Source organism: Argentina silus, assembly GCF_951799395.1.
Source record: "Argentina silus genome assembly, chromosome: 3".
NCBI lineage: Eukaryota > Metazoa > Chordata > Actinopteri > Argentiniformes > Argentinidae > Argentina > Argentina silus.
In genome coordinates this window covers 16,992,201-17,007,200 of record NC_139657.1, presented here as the reverse complement: position 1 = coordinate 17,007,200, position 15,000 = coordinate 16,992,201, and the positions used below count along the sequence as shown (strand labels likewise).

Here is a 15,000-nt window from a genome sequence, read left to right as displayed (position 1 = left end):
GTTCTTCCCACCAGACCTCATTTATTGCTGGAAAACAAAGAGATTTGCATTAGACTGGTCCTTCTTCTGCCAGTGTTTTTTTTCAGTATTTGGATTATATGAAAATGAGTGGCTGGTTACCAGGGGCAGTGGTCCAGTCGGATGAGAGAGAGAGAGAGAAAGAGAGAGAGAGAGAATGTGTGTGTGTGTGTGTGTGTGTGTGCAGTATGAGAGCTGCCACCTGGCAGGCTGGGTTCAGATTACTGTGGGCCTGTAGAGACTTGTTCCCTCTCATCAGTTTTAACACAGTTGTAACAACTAGACCAATTCATTAAGATTGGTTCAATTTTTAACGCTGATTAGGTTAAATAGTTGTGGTTGTTTTTGTCATATATTAGCGCAACATGCAGCATTACAGTATGTAGAGTTAGGATGAGTGTAGGCAGGTGAGCTAGCCGTTTGGCATAGTACTCTTTCATTATTGGGAGCATATCAGAGTTTCTGGAATGTTTCATTTCTCCATATTATTTTTTGCTGTCCAGCTCCTGAACCTGTGGGGTAAAAAAAAATTATTGAACACCTTTTTCATCACATTCACACTTAAACCATTCGAGATTGATAAGTACAGCAGTGAATTGAAAAACAAACTGTATGGAAGGGTTCCATGTTTGAGGAATTATTCAGTGGCCCCTGCTCTTCCACAGGAGTGTGTGTGATAGAAAAGAAATAGCGGTTCTGCATGTATCATGCTTTGCATATGTATGACATTATTGCAATTAGCTGAACTGCTTTAGGACAACTTGCTCTTTAATGAGGATTAAACAATGTAATTTACTGAGACAAATGAAAGCCTTTTTTACACCTACTTTGATTTTCACAAACCCAAACGATAATTGGGTTTAGCGTTAATCTAAAACATTTGCTGGAACACGCAGGCTTCTCTGGCCAGAAGGACAGCAGCACTGGGGATCTGGGCTTCTGCAGAGATGAAAATGACTTTGGACGATGGATATTTGAGCTGTGCCAGCAGATAGCTACTAGCTGTACATAGATGTGTTTGAAGTTTGACTTCAATGAGTGGTTGAGTCAGTACTGCTGTGTGGATATATTCAACCAGCATGACTGTGGAGGCAGATTATATCAGCCTTGCACATGGAGAGGCCTCAGCCTGGTATTTTTGCTGAATTAACCTGACCCTATTTATATGTTGTTACTTACCACTGTTGTCCAGGCAATGAACCTACACACTACACTTTTACCTGATATTCCAATAACCACCTAAAGCAGGTCTAATGAGAAGATGATATACGAGTAATTACACTGTTAATGCACAGCTACAGTAATGTGCAACAACAGTGTTACATCATTTTCTTCTTCACTTTCCACCAGTGAGAGTGTAGCTACATACCAGGAGCTTTCTCACTAAACTCCATAATAATAAAAGTGTGTTGTAAAGTGTTTTGATATGGTGCAAATAAAATGTAAATAAAGCTTTAGCTGATTGAATAACGGCCCTGCCTGCCGTGGTGTCATGCTGAATTAGAACGAGTTAGGAGTTCTTTCTCCGCACGCTGAGTCAATTTCACACCTTGTAAATTTAGAGGACTACCCCTCTCTCACTTTCTCACTCTCTCTCTCTCTCTTTATCTCTCTCTCTCTCTCTACTCTACTACAGAAGAATCTCAACTAATGCAGTCTAATTAACAATGATATTAACAAGATTATGTTATTTCTAAGCATTCCTACCAATTTTTTTTTTTATTAAAGTCAGTAGTCTATGCCTCAGAGTCTCCAGGCTGAAAAGAAAATATATCTAACTAATATTTTACTCAGTTGAATGAAATAAAGAAATCAACTTTAACTTTTACTGTACATTATGGCATCCTCAACATCCATTATGTCCTTTAGTTTATACCTTTTATTGTATCACCCTATTAGAAACCAAAGAAAACGACAAGGAGGGTTTGGGCTTCTAGAAGTAACGAGGATCATAAAGAACAATTTGTTGCCTTGTCTGGGGAAGGACCATAACAGTTACATAAGACAGGTTAAGGGGAGAACAACTCTTTAGCTTGGCTGCAAATCATATATTGTAAGAAACACTGACTTAGGCTACATTTACATTACGGGCTCTATTTTAACAATCCAAACACAATTGTGCTGGCGGTAGCGTAAAAAGGCTGGCTTTAGATGAGTATATGAATGAGAGGTGTGTTGAGAGCTTGACCACTCACAGACCAATCAAACTGTGTATTTACGGTGTTCGGTGGCTCATTTTTTTGTTCCTCAACTCGGATTAACGGTGGCAGAACACGAATGGTCTTTCAGACCATAGACTATATTGAATTGTCGAATAGTTCATCAAATACATAAGCACATAATTGCGATGACAACTACATAATTAGGCAAACGTTATGTGACGTGTTACACGTGCTGTATCAGGTCACGTATTGCATTTGCACTACCCTAATGAGATAATGTTGAGAATTCGTGATGGTTTCACCTATGAATTTGTTTCCTATAGCAATAATAAACGGAGTAGGCTAGAAATTGAACATCCTTTTAGACTATATAGGCCTAGCTACTTTTGAAATGAACAACAGAACAACAGAACAGCACCGCTGTCAAAATTGCTGCCATAAACAGCAGGGATGCGCTAAGTGGTGGTTTTGGTGGGTCTTAAATGTCCCCGTTTACGCTGCTTGTATGGTATACGCTCTGGGTAGAGTGCAAGAACACATTTTGGAACACAGCATGGCTCTTTGGCTCTTGTTTTTAAGGACACACCTCAAATAACACCAACCCTCCCACCTCAGTGCAAGTGAGCGGATGTGAGACTGGCCATTTGCCAATATTGGCATTATAATTTGAAAATACGGCAATACAATCTGAAATTGCAAACAGCGTTTTACAATGTCATTGCTTTGCGTCCAGCCGAAAATAGGGCCCTACATGTGAAGTCGTTTTTGTATGCATATTGTAGCGAACGGCGGGTTAGAGCAACTTGCCCTATGCGGGTATCGAACTCACAATCTTCTGCTTACAAACGGGCCGCGCTAGCTACAAAGCCAAGAGTTAACGCTCTCTTGGTGATGTAGCTAGCGCGGCCGCTTTGTAAGTGGAAGGTCTTGAGTTCGATACCCGCATAGGGCAACCTACACTAGCCCCGCCGTTCTCTACACTGGTGTTAGAGGTGGGATGGCGCCCGTGATGCCATCGGAGAGGCGTGTCCACGTGAGGTACTCGGTATAGTGAAGCGTGAGGGCAAACTACTCTACCCCACCGTTCGCTACAATATAGTTCTGTATAATGCCATTCCTTGTAAAGAGTGACTGCTATTGAAGAAGAGGAAGAAATATAAAGGCATAAAACATATCGCCAGCCATGTTTTAAAGGGGGAGTTTGTTAGTTACATCTCTCCCACCAAACTATTTATCTGTCTATCCAGATGGAAGGTCCTTGAAGCAATGTTTGCTCTTGAGTGGAGCAGAGGCTGAGACATTGACATGAAGCCCAGTTTTCTCTGCTACGTTAAAGGGGAGCGGGGCTAATACATTAACATGCAGGCCTGTACACTACAGCACCTTCTGGCTCTGTTCCTGCTCAGAGAGGATAAGGTCCCCTGCTCCTGGACAAACCCAGCCTCCATGCAGGATTGGCCAGACTAACGGACGGAGAGTTGATGTTATAGAATGGGCAGTCGTACTGACTATAAGAAAGAGATGGGTTGATCTTATTTTTGCAGTGTTATACAAACTCTTATCTAGCCCAGACCAGATATACGCTTATCCCGTAAGTGTGGTCTTTGAAACACCTCTGTTACACACACCTTTGTGTAGACCAGACTAGGTGTGTGTTATACACATCCTCATGCCTATTAGAGCTGTGTGTGAAACACACGTTGCTCCAGCACATTCCGTCCCCTGAACCATGCAGGAGTAGAGTAAGGAAGACCGGGGGAAATTGTACGTTTTTATTGCAATTAACTACTTAATTCAGAGACCACTCAACCTAGACCAGTAATTTTCTTTCTATCAAGAACTTACATATGTCTACTAATCATTAATAATTATGTAGGTCTCTAAAGAGGATGCATGGATCACAGTATTGATTTTAATCCAAAAAGTCTGCTGTTACATTTGACCCTGTGAGCTTGATTTTGCTGCGGGTATTTTTGTAAGCAAATGAGATGGATTTTTGTCCCTTGCTCTGCCTGTCAGTCGTGCACCATCAACTTCACACGTGAACATGCTGATAGGGGACAAACAACGTTTGTTGATCTGTGGTTTGATTAGACTGGATAACACGATAACGGTGCGGTAACTGGTAAAAATGGCAAGCCCTTTTCTTATTTGACCCTTTTATGCAGTAAAAAGCAGTTATGCAATTACATTGCAGTTATTGCAGAATCTGTTTAATTATATGTTTTGATCCATGGTGAATCCTCGTCAAAATTAAGGTCTTCTTTCTCTGAGAAACAAAACACAAAATTACATCTTAACTACTTCACAGTGGTGGCAGCATTAGCTGTTTTCACATCTGTGCAGTCCATGTGTGCCCAGGACTTCACCAACACTGTGTTACATTTGCCCCCAACCCTAGCAAGCATGACAAACCTTATGTGCTAGCTAGCTGGCAACAATTCTGACACATGCCAATCATGTCAATTTGTAGTCAACAGAACAATAATCATAATGATATGACTAGTTAGGATAAGTTAGGATTCATAGACATTAAACCGAAGAACAATACAGAACAACAGTTACTGTAAATCAAAAAATGTACATTTACCCCTCAACAACTTTTCCCAATAAAACCTGCAGATGATGAGATATTTGACTGAATGTGTTCATGCAGGGAATAAATCTAACTGTGCATATACTGAGTGTTTCATCTCTCTAACTTGTTTCTGATTGGAGAAAAGCAGGGTGTTACAACTGACCCGTTACATTTGTCCCCGTCTCCCCTAATAACTGCTACCCGATAACCAGCAAACCATATATCTAGAAATAGGAAATAAGATGGGTGAGATGAACAAACTGACCGTGCCTTTGTTTTCATTGTGCCCTCTATACTGTGTCCTAGAGATTTTAACTAGCTTTGAGTATATGGCAACCCGTTTAAGAGAGAAGAAACCATTAAACCTACTCTCCTTGTAGTTGATGTAGATTAAATGCCACTGCAAAAATAGTGTTCAGAACATTAACAGTGAATTGGCGTGTAATTAATTAAGACACAGTTGTGAGAGTTCCTGGGAGGAGAGGAACTCACATTTTTCATTATTCTGTCTTTTCTAGGGCATTACAAAGATAATGGGAGTACAGTCGGTTTCATTCACCTCTGGCTTGTCCCACAATACATTAACTAATACAAAATGCTTTACGTGTTACATATACCAGTGTGTGTGTGTGTGTGTGTGTGTGCGTGCATTGCCTTGCTTGCTACAGTCTTAATATTCAAACAAAAGGTGGGTTTCCATGGCAACGTATCCTTGGTTTGTTCACTCTGTACACCCACCCACACACACACAACGGTTCTTCAAATGACACAATTACTCTTAATTCATTTACTACAGTTGGAAACCTTCATCCTCATACAAAGTAAAGCAGCTGTATGGTTTTAAAAGTCCTTGGGAAATAAACACAAAATCAAGCTGCCCTTGATTCAACCCCCTGCCTTAGTCCCTAATAGAGCAAGCTTAATTGTCATCGTACACACACACAACACACACACACACACACACACACACACACACACACACACACACACACACACACACACACACACACACACACACACACACACACACACACACACACACACACCAAGTTACATATTCAGCAGTTTGTTGTAAAGTATGATACCCATTTTAAGTAATTAATTTAAGTGATGAATAGATGAGAAATACTACAGTATGGAGTATGTGTTCAGTATGTATACAGCAATATACAGTACAACCTTGTAGAGCAGAAGGCTAATGAATACTGCAAAGCTGTGTTATCAGAGGGAACGTAAATATGGTAGTATTGCTGGATACATTTGTTTCTATTCTATCTCCAGCAATGCGGTAGCTCGCATGTGAAGAAGCCCCATCGCAGATGATTAGTTAGAATGGCGTAATGAATATGTGATGGAGTCAGCTGACAGTCTTATTACAATATACATGGGTTTGTTCCAGTATTCACTGAGGTAAACTGCTGAGAAGGTAAGCAATTATATAGTTTTCTCCTCCCTCCTTTGATGCTGTTTATGTAGGTGGGACTCATGCAGATATCTCTTTGCTTTTGGCTCTGCAGCAGTAGCAGCAGCAGCAACAGTCGCAGTAGCAGCAGCAGCAACAGCACAGCAGTGTGAGTGGGTGAGATCTCCAACCTACAGGCATGATCAGGAGAAAGGGAGGGAGGAGAGAGAGAGAAGGATGGAGAGAGATAGAGAGAGAGAGAGAGAGAGAGAGAGAGAGAGAGAGAGAGAGAGAGCGAGAGAGAGAGAAAGAGAATCCACCCTTCCAGCTGAGTCATAGCAGTCACACAGCCTACAGGCTGCAGGCTACAGAGAATTGACTGTGTGCTCCTCCATGCTCTAAATGACTCTGTCACCATAGGTGGCACCATCAAACCTGAGCTGTTCAATGCTGCCAGTGTGTCATACTGGATTTCTCCCCACCAGAAGAAGGGGTCGCTGGCAGATTTGCGGTCAGAGCCATGGGGCAGACACCACTTCAGTCGAGACTTCTACAGTCTGTCAGGAGAGAGTTTTTTTGGGAGGGGGAAGCTGGCTCTACAGTTCAGCCATTTTGTTTGGTTCAGTTCCCTTCTGTGACTCACTGATGTGACAGTTACAGTTACTGCTCTTTCAACCCAACATCTACTCTTTACTTGAAAGCTCACTTATCATCCAAGTACATTTTCTATCAGGTAGCTCATTTGATGATCCGTTTGTATTTTAAAGGCTTTTGCCTACCACATCTCTTACCACATCACCACGAGATGCTCATCCGTATGAATTTAAGGCATGGGAAAATAATGTATTCAGCTGATGAATGTTTACTTTGTCGTTGCTGCTTTAGTCAAGTCTCGATTCAGTGCTCATCTCCTGCCGTGGCCTCCCTGCAACACAGATACAGTGACTGTAGGCTGCTGTATATAAAAGCCTGTAATATTTACATATTTATAGACCATGACTGATTTTCGTGTGGGCATTTTTAAAAGGAGTCAGTTTTATCCAAAGTTATAAGTAGCAGTGTAAATATGCCCACATGGGGCAATTATTGAATGGAAATATGTAAAACACCTGTTAGCTGTACGTCCAGCTGTGTGTGCGCATGTGTGCGTGCCTGAGCATTTTTGTGAGTGCTCCTCTGCAGTTCCCTGGACCCCTTCCTCTCTGGGGCCCTTTGCAGACTCATTACGGCCTATTTAGACAGCCAACTGGCTGATCGATCAATCAGTCAATTAGTCATTCACCCAATTAGGCCCCGGTGGACAGGCCCTCATGTGAGCTCAGCCAATCAATCAAGATTCCTCCCACTTTCAGTTTTCCCTCTAGATTGTTCTCTCTGTGTGTATCGATCCTACAGGTCTGTGCTCGGCCGTTTCTCCTTTCTCATTTTCTCTCCCTTCTGTTTGTATTCTGTGTATATTTATTCATTGTCGTAAAGCTGTATGGTTTTGTTTTACATGGTGAGTCAGTCCATAGTGCGTCCATCAAGGGATTTGTCTCTGCATTGCTGAGTCTCCTCTCCATAGCAGGACGACCCACTTTAGCTGCTCTTCTAGAGAACAGAGCTGCTGGGTTACATAACACAGTTTTTTTTTTTTACTATTTATGAATTATGAATCATGAAAGTGAGTCGAACTGTAGAAGATAACAATGAATAGGGTTTTTCTTTATTCATAAGTCTTAAGTGAGACACTCAAATGTTATTTTTGCTACGTGTTACTGTAGTTGTACCATATACTGTAAGGCTGTTCCAACCTTGGTCTTAGCTACTCTCCTACCCTAAGCCTTACATGTTCTCCTTCCCTGCCACCAGGCGAACGCCTCATATTCATGCTCACCTGAACAACACCTCACCGGGCATCTGCTCTCTCTCTCCCAGCCTTAATTTGACCACTGATCAAATAACGCTGGAAAAGCAGCCTGGTTATCTTAATACATCCCTAAACACCCTAGACCCAGATCCAGCTCCAGTTCCAGCTCCAGCTCCAGTTCCAGCTAAATGCTGCCATATGTCTCCTACTTCCACACTGTGAGGAGGATTGCAGCTTCCAAACCCATCCTCAGATGCCCACCGTTTCCCAATAGACATGTGGGGAAGACTTCTCTCTGAGCTGGGATCTCTCCCAGTCTCCCCTAGTCTGTCTTCACCAGTATTGTGAAGCCTCCCCCAGTCTCCACCAATCTTATCCAATATCCCCTATTCTCCTCCTGTCTCCTCCAGTCACTTGTAGTCTCCTGCAGTCCCCTCTATTCTCCCCCATTCTCCTCCAATCACCCCAAGTCTCCTCCGATCTGCGCCAGTCTCCTCCAATTTGTACCAGTCCATTCCAATCTCTGCCGGTCTAATCCAGTTTCCTCTCCTCTCCTCCAGTCTTCACCAGTCACCTGTAGCACCTGTGTGTTTTCTCCAGTCAGGGGAGACTCATAGCAGTTAAACAGAGCTGATTATGATTATCATTACCAGCTTTCTCATTAGCATTAGCCTCACCTGGTGTAAGCCATGGTTCCACCGCTACCTCCCACACCTCCAGCACATAGGAGGCCAAGGCACCTGGAGTGGGCCAAGGCTCCTGCACTACCTCCCACAGCCCCCCACCCCAGACACCTGGATAATGCCTCACCTAGCATCTGAGCTCTCTATCTCCCTGTCATATTCATGGTACTGCCACTGTAGATGTATCAGCCTTAGCCCCAAGGCTTAGTCCCACTCCTAGCTTTACACGTCACACAGCCACCTTCCCAGCCACCTGGGCAACACCTCACCTACCATCTGATCTGTCTCTCATATTCATGGACAATCTCATGCATGCTAACCAATAAGTGTTAACCAAGTGAAGTGTTTCTGCACAGCAGCAGCTGCTGTTCAGGATGTTGTTCCACATGTATGCGTCACATGACACAAGAAGAAAAAACAAACAAGCAGAGAGAGATTAGGTGTAGGATCATCTTCCTCTGAACCGCCGAGATGCACTGATTCAAATCGGATCAGAGAGGGAGATGGGACCCAGTTAAATTTGTATGGCTGATGAAATATTTGAAGCCAATTTCCAAACCTGATGCCAGCAACAGATGGAGATTGGAAGTAATTTTCCTCGGCTCTGAGATCAGAGATGCATGTTCTGCAGCTGTTTCAGAGCTGGTGTGTGCGTGTGTGTGTGTGTGTGTGTGTGTGTGTGTGTGTGTGTATGTGTGTGTGTGTGTGTATGTGTGTGTTGTGTGTTAAAAAAAAGTGTGCGCGAAAGAGAGAATGTAGAAGTGAGGGTGATTGAGCAGACAGAATTGGAGACAGATACAATTGGAAGCTTGTGACTGGTGATCAAGAGCCATCAAATCAATTTTGGAGTCCCACAGAGTTAATTGCCTGGGATAAATAAACAATCCAGTATTGAAATTCCACCATGCCCAATGGTACCAGACTCCTTTTAATAGCTCTAACAATGTACTCTCACTCTCAGCATCAGAAAGCAGTGTACAGTGCAGTATAGCAGCACCCAGAATGGTTTTAGCTCAGTGTTGTGAGATTGCTCTGTCCCTATACTCTTTCATTAAAATGGCCCCCCATCACACTGGGTGTTATTGCATTGTAGATCATTTAAGCTTGCAGTAAATAATGTGAATGCACTCACACTGGGGAAGAACGATTTCACCAGACAGTGTATCCCACATATCTCGACAGATGGGGCTAAACCTGTCCATGTTCCAAATGGTTGAATGCATGAAACAAGAATGTATTGTGACATTAATCTGATGTGAACATAATGTTATGTTCTGCGCAACAAGAAAACAACCTCACATTAGGAGGTCTTTTACCTGACTGCTGTGTGTGCATTTCTTGTGTTTCAGACACATTGAGAACTGGACTGGTCTTCAGACACTGAAGGATGTGGATATGGAGCTGTACACTGGCCTACAGAGACTGTAAGTGTCAACCCCCCCCCCCACACACACACACACACATAAACACACTTCATTAACACATTGATGATCTGTGAACACCAAGGAGACTGTTGGTCTAATCATGATGGTAAACCATATGGCTCTGAGACCATGGTCTGTGTGTCATCCTAAACTGATGACATTTACAATGACCCATAACACACCTCCCTCCTACTGTAGCACTGCACCTGTTCTGTGGTCACACTCCTGAGTGCTATAGACCACTCACAGAGGCTGATATTGCAGGGATGGTTTTAATGTTCTGTAGCCTTCTGCCTCGAAACAACAGAGGCTCCCTACGGCCTGTTTTACACTGATCAAATAACGCTGGAAAAGCAGCCTGGTTATCTTAATACATCCCTAAACACCCTAGACCCAGATCCAGCTCCAGTTCCAGCTCCAGCTCCAGTTCCAGCTAAATGCTGCCATATGTCTCCTACTTCCACACTGTGAGGAGGATTGCAGCTTCCAAACCCATCCTCAGATGCCCACCGTTTCCCAATAGACATGTGGGGAAGACTTCTCTCTGAGCTGGGATCTCTCCCAGTCTCCCCTAGTCTGTCTTCACCAGTATTGTGAAGCCTCCCCCAGTCTCCACCAATCTTATCCAATATCCCCTATTCTCCTCCTGTCTCCTCCAGTCACTTGTAGTCTCCTGCAGTCCCCTCTATTCTCCTCCATTCTCCTCCAATCACCCCAAGTCTCCTCCGATCTGCGCCAGTCTCCTCCAATTTGTACCAGTCCATTCCAATCTCTGCCGGTCTAATCCAGTTTCCTCTCCTCTCCTCCAGTCTTCACCAGTCACCTGTAGCACCTGTGTGTTTTCTCCAGTCAGGGGAGACTCATAGCAGTTAAACAGAGCTGATTATGATTATCATTACCAGCTTTCTCATTAGCATTAGCCTCACCTGGTGTAAGCCATGGTTCCACCGCTACCTCCCACACCTCCAGCACATAGGAGGCCAAGGCACCTGGAGTGGGCCAAGGCTCCTGCACTACCTCCCACACCTCCAGCAGGCTAGAGCTCACAGAGGAGCCAGGCTACCCAGACCTGGACCACTCTAAGCCCACACAAGGTCAGCAGTAAGCCCCTCATCCAGCCCACCTCACTGATTAATATTTGAGTACCAGCCACAGGAGGGACGGTGACAAGCCTACGTTGGCGGTGTTTAATCCCTTACTCATACTTTAGGTCCTGATGTGATGAACCTAACCTTGACCACACTGCCTGCCTGTATTCCCCACTGGTTGGCCTTCTCCTAGTTTAAGCCAAGTTCAATATGACGGAATAAATGTCAAGTTTGTCCGACTTTTCTCACCATTCTCTCTGTGTTAACCAGTCCCTCCAGGAGGGAACACTCATTCTGTCAGGCGTTCCAATATCCATACTAGCATACTATTTACAATGCATGGCCAAGCCCAATTACATTCGTCATTCTTGATAGTATGCTAGTATGGGTATTGGAGCAGATCGTCACTCAGTGTTCCACAGCATGATGCCATCAGGAGAACACAGATGTAATCACTCTCTCACATGGGAGGAATGAAAAGAGCTGAATGCTCAGTGCAAATAAACAGCTTGCAGATGCCAATGATAACAATTGATTCAATATACATAATTGATTTGAGCTCCTTCGGAACATAACCAGGGAGAGAGGAGGGAAGGGGATGGGAGGCTCTTGATAATATCTGGAGAGAGGTAGAGAGGAATGGAGAAGGAGGGATAAAGAGAGATGAGGAGAGAAAGAAAGAAAGAAAGAGAGAGAGAGAGAGAGAGAGAGAGAGAGAGAGAGAGAGAGAGAGAGAGAGAGAGAGAGGCTGAAGATTAGATGATTTTTTCGTCTGCTTCCCTATTCACCCAAACACCAGCGGTGCCGGTAGCTTCCTGGGCCAGGCAATTATCTGACTGGTTAGTTTGGCCGCTGTCAAAGCCGCTTAAAGAGCCCAGAGTAAAAGACAGTCAACCCCCAATCTCTCTTGCGCTCCCAGGGCACTGCTATCACAGCCCCTGATTAACTGTAAATGAGAAATTTATGAGAACCTATCTCTGACCAATCAGCCAACAATTGCAGTTTATCTGAAGTTTGTGCAACCCGACCTGTGTGCCTACTAACCAGTGTGGGTGGAGCCTACTCACATCTGTGATATCCTGGTTTCCATGGACACACAACCAGTGGGTGATTATTGTGTGCAGTGGGATTTTATTTGTTTTTTTGTTTATTTGCTGTGTCTATCTGCTTATTGGCAAAAGATAGGCGGATATTGTACATCTGTTAGTGCCAACAATAGTGGCCTTGAGGAAATATTTATGCTCTTTCCTTTGTGGTTAAACATGCCAACGATAAGATCTACATGAAAACAACAGAACCTAATGCTTGTGTATTTTTCCATGTATGTATCTTTCAGTAAAATCCCTAATGCTTCTGTGTGTGTGTGTCTGTGTGTGTGTGTGTGTGTGTGTGTGTGTGTCTGTGTGTGTGTGTGTGTGTGTCTGTGTGTGTGTGTGTGTGTGTGTGTGTGTATCTTGCTGTCTTTCAGAACGATCATGAACAGCACCCTGCGTGTGATCCAGGCTCGAGCCTTCTCTCAGAACCCCCACCTGCGCTACATGTAAGTGACATCATATGACATCCTCAGGGTTAACTCCCGTCCCTCTGCAACTCCTATCCCCAAGGTCCATTCTGTTCTCCCAGAGCACACCTTGGATGTTGGACCGTGAAGTCGAGACAACATACTTTTCCTTTGGCCAGTTAACCATAGACATCTTACAGTATATGACATCATCAGTGTTAACTACCTCATTCTAGCGGCACTTGTGCTAAACAGACATGACAGTATACATCACATCACATTTGGCGTTGTGTGTATTTTCCTCTCTCCTCTGACAATTATTTGAGGCAGAATGCATTGTTCATAGCACACCTCCCCTCCCTCCCTCCATTCCTCCCTGCCTTGCTCTCTCCCTCTCTCCCCCCTCCCTCCCTGCCTCACTCCCTCCTTCCGAGCGACGGATCTTCGACAGAGACACATGCAGATTCACTCTACAACATACTTAAGAATTCAAGCGGAGTTCAGCATACTGGAGGGGATGCACGCAGCAGTTTGTCTAATCTTGATTGTGAATATGCAGTTGTGGAGTTCCGCTCGGGGTCCCAGGAAGCATCTTGTGCTCTCCCAGCTCAGGAATACATTATTCTAACATACATAATTCACTTAGATGAACCCTGTGTTTCTCTCCAGTGTGTAGGAGTACCACTGCTATTGCTCTGGTATCCCAGTTCAGCTACAGTACAGTGCCTGCCTGGGTCAGAGGATTCTGATCGAGGTAGAAATGTGTGTGATACCATTCCTCATTCCATTTTCGAGCCTTCTCTCAGAACCCCCACCCCTACTATGAGCCCTCCTCCGATTTTTACCTCACATGGTTGGTAAGCACCACAGCTCTTCAGAAAAATGATGTATTCCATTCGATTCGCTAGTGTGTTCACTCTTCCCTGGCTGTATACTGTACTGTATGCACTCTGAGTGAGCGCAATTCCAGCAGTCTGATTTTGAAAAGCAAAGCCCTGTGCTTTCTGTGTGAAGAGTAAAAGGAAGGTGATTTGGGGACTCTATAGAGTGATTGGCAGCTGAGTGAGTAGTGATTTCCATAACAAAAGCAAAGATTTCATGAGCGAGCGAGACAGCTCTGTTATTTCCAAATTTTCCGTGAGAAAACATTGAATAAGAAATTGAATAGTGCACTACTACCTGAATACGGCACTCTGTAATCTCAACTGTCAATCACACATTATTATGCTATTGCAGCAGTAGCATATTTTTTCATATTCAAGACTGCTCTTGTTTGTTTGTTAGTGTGGGTGAATATGACAAAAAAATCCAATGCTCTGCCCCTGTCCCTCCCTCCCTCCCTCCCTCCCTCCCTCCCTCCCTCCCTCCCTCCCTCCCTCCCTCCCTCTCTCTCCCTCCCTCCCTCCCTCCCTCCCTCCCTCCCTCTCCCTCTCTCCCTCCCTCCCTCCTTCATATATACGTACATGTTACAGAGAGACAGGTCCTGACTAGAATGGATGGTAGCTGTAGACTGAGCTAGGGAACCTCCTCTACAGCTGATGGATGAAAGTGAAAGACATTAAAAGACCCCGTGTTCACCGTTGTTTGTCTCTCAGGGGACAGATGGACATGCTAATAGAGGAGTCATTCTAAGTGCTGATAGAGTGATGGGTGAGGGGGGCCACACACACTCTATATGTCCACCTCTGGACGTTATTCATCTATATAGCCAGTCCATAACCCAAGTTGGGTAACACTTTATAATAACATTAAGTTGTAAGCCATTTATAGACTATTCATAGACAATGAACTGACAATGAACCTAACCCTAACCCTAATTATTATTCCAACATTTTTAACCAATATTAAATGCTAAATAATGTATTAGTACTTATATTCATAAACATGTACAGTTCACCCTTTACAAAAGTTTATAAAGGTTTATAAGCCATTTGTAGACCTTGATACATAAATTGTGAGGTCATTACTGACACCTTTTCCTAAGTAGTTCTCATATTTTATGAATAATTTGTAAATACATTCTTCAATCATTTGTAGAGTTGTTTGCAGCACCTAATCTAAAGTTGCAACTATTCACCTTTTATATACATGTATAAAGGTTTATAAGCCATTTGTAGACTATTGGTGCAAATTGGTAGCTAGGTTAGATTATCTCAATAAAAAGCATACAGACAGTGAAGCAATCAAATTACCAAATACCACAAAACCACAGAGGAAAACCTTCAAAACAAAAGCGCTTCCTGAAAATATACAAATTAGAATAAAACCAGCAAAAGGTCTACAATTGCCTTAAAC

General features: G+C 43.6%; 1 protein-coding gene across 1 annotated transcript in view; it reads left to right on the top strand.

The window, feature by feature from the left end:
- ntrk3a (neurotrophic tyrosine kinase, receptor, type 3a) overlaps nt 1-15,000 on the top strand; it is a gene marked incomplete at both ends in the record, with an annotated part of 139,145 nt that overhangs the window by 15,391 nt on the left and 108,754 nt on the right. Inside the window, 2 exons of the mRNA XM_083665589.1 lie at nt 10,042-10,116; nt 12,673-12,744. Coding sequence (XP_083521715.1) covers nt 10,042-10,116; nt 12,673-12,744 — 147 coding nt within the window. The remainder of the gene's footprint in view (nt 1-10,041; nt 10,117-12,672; nt 12,745-15,000) is intronic.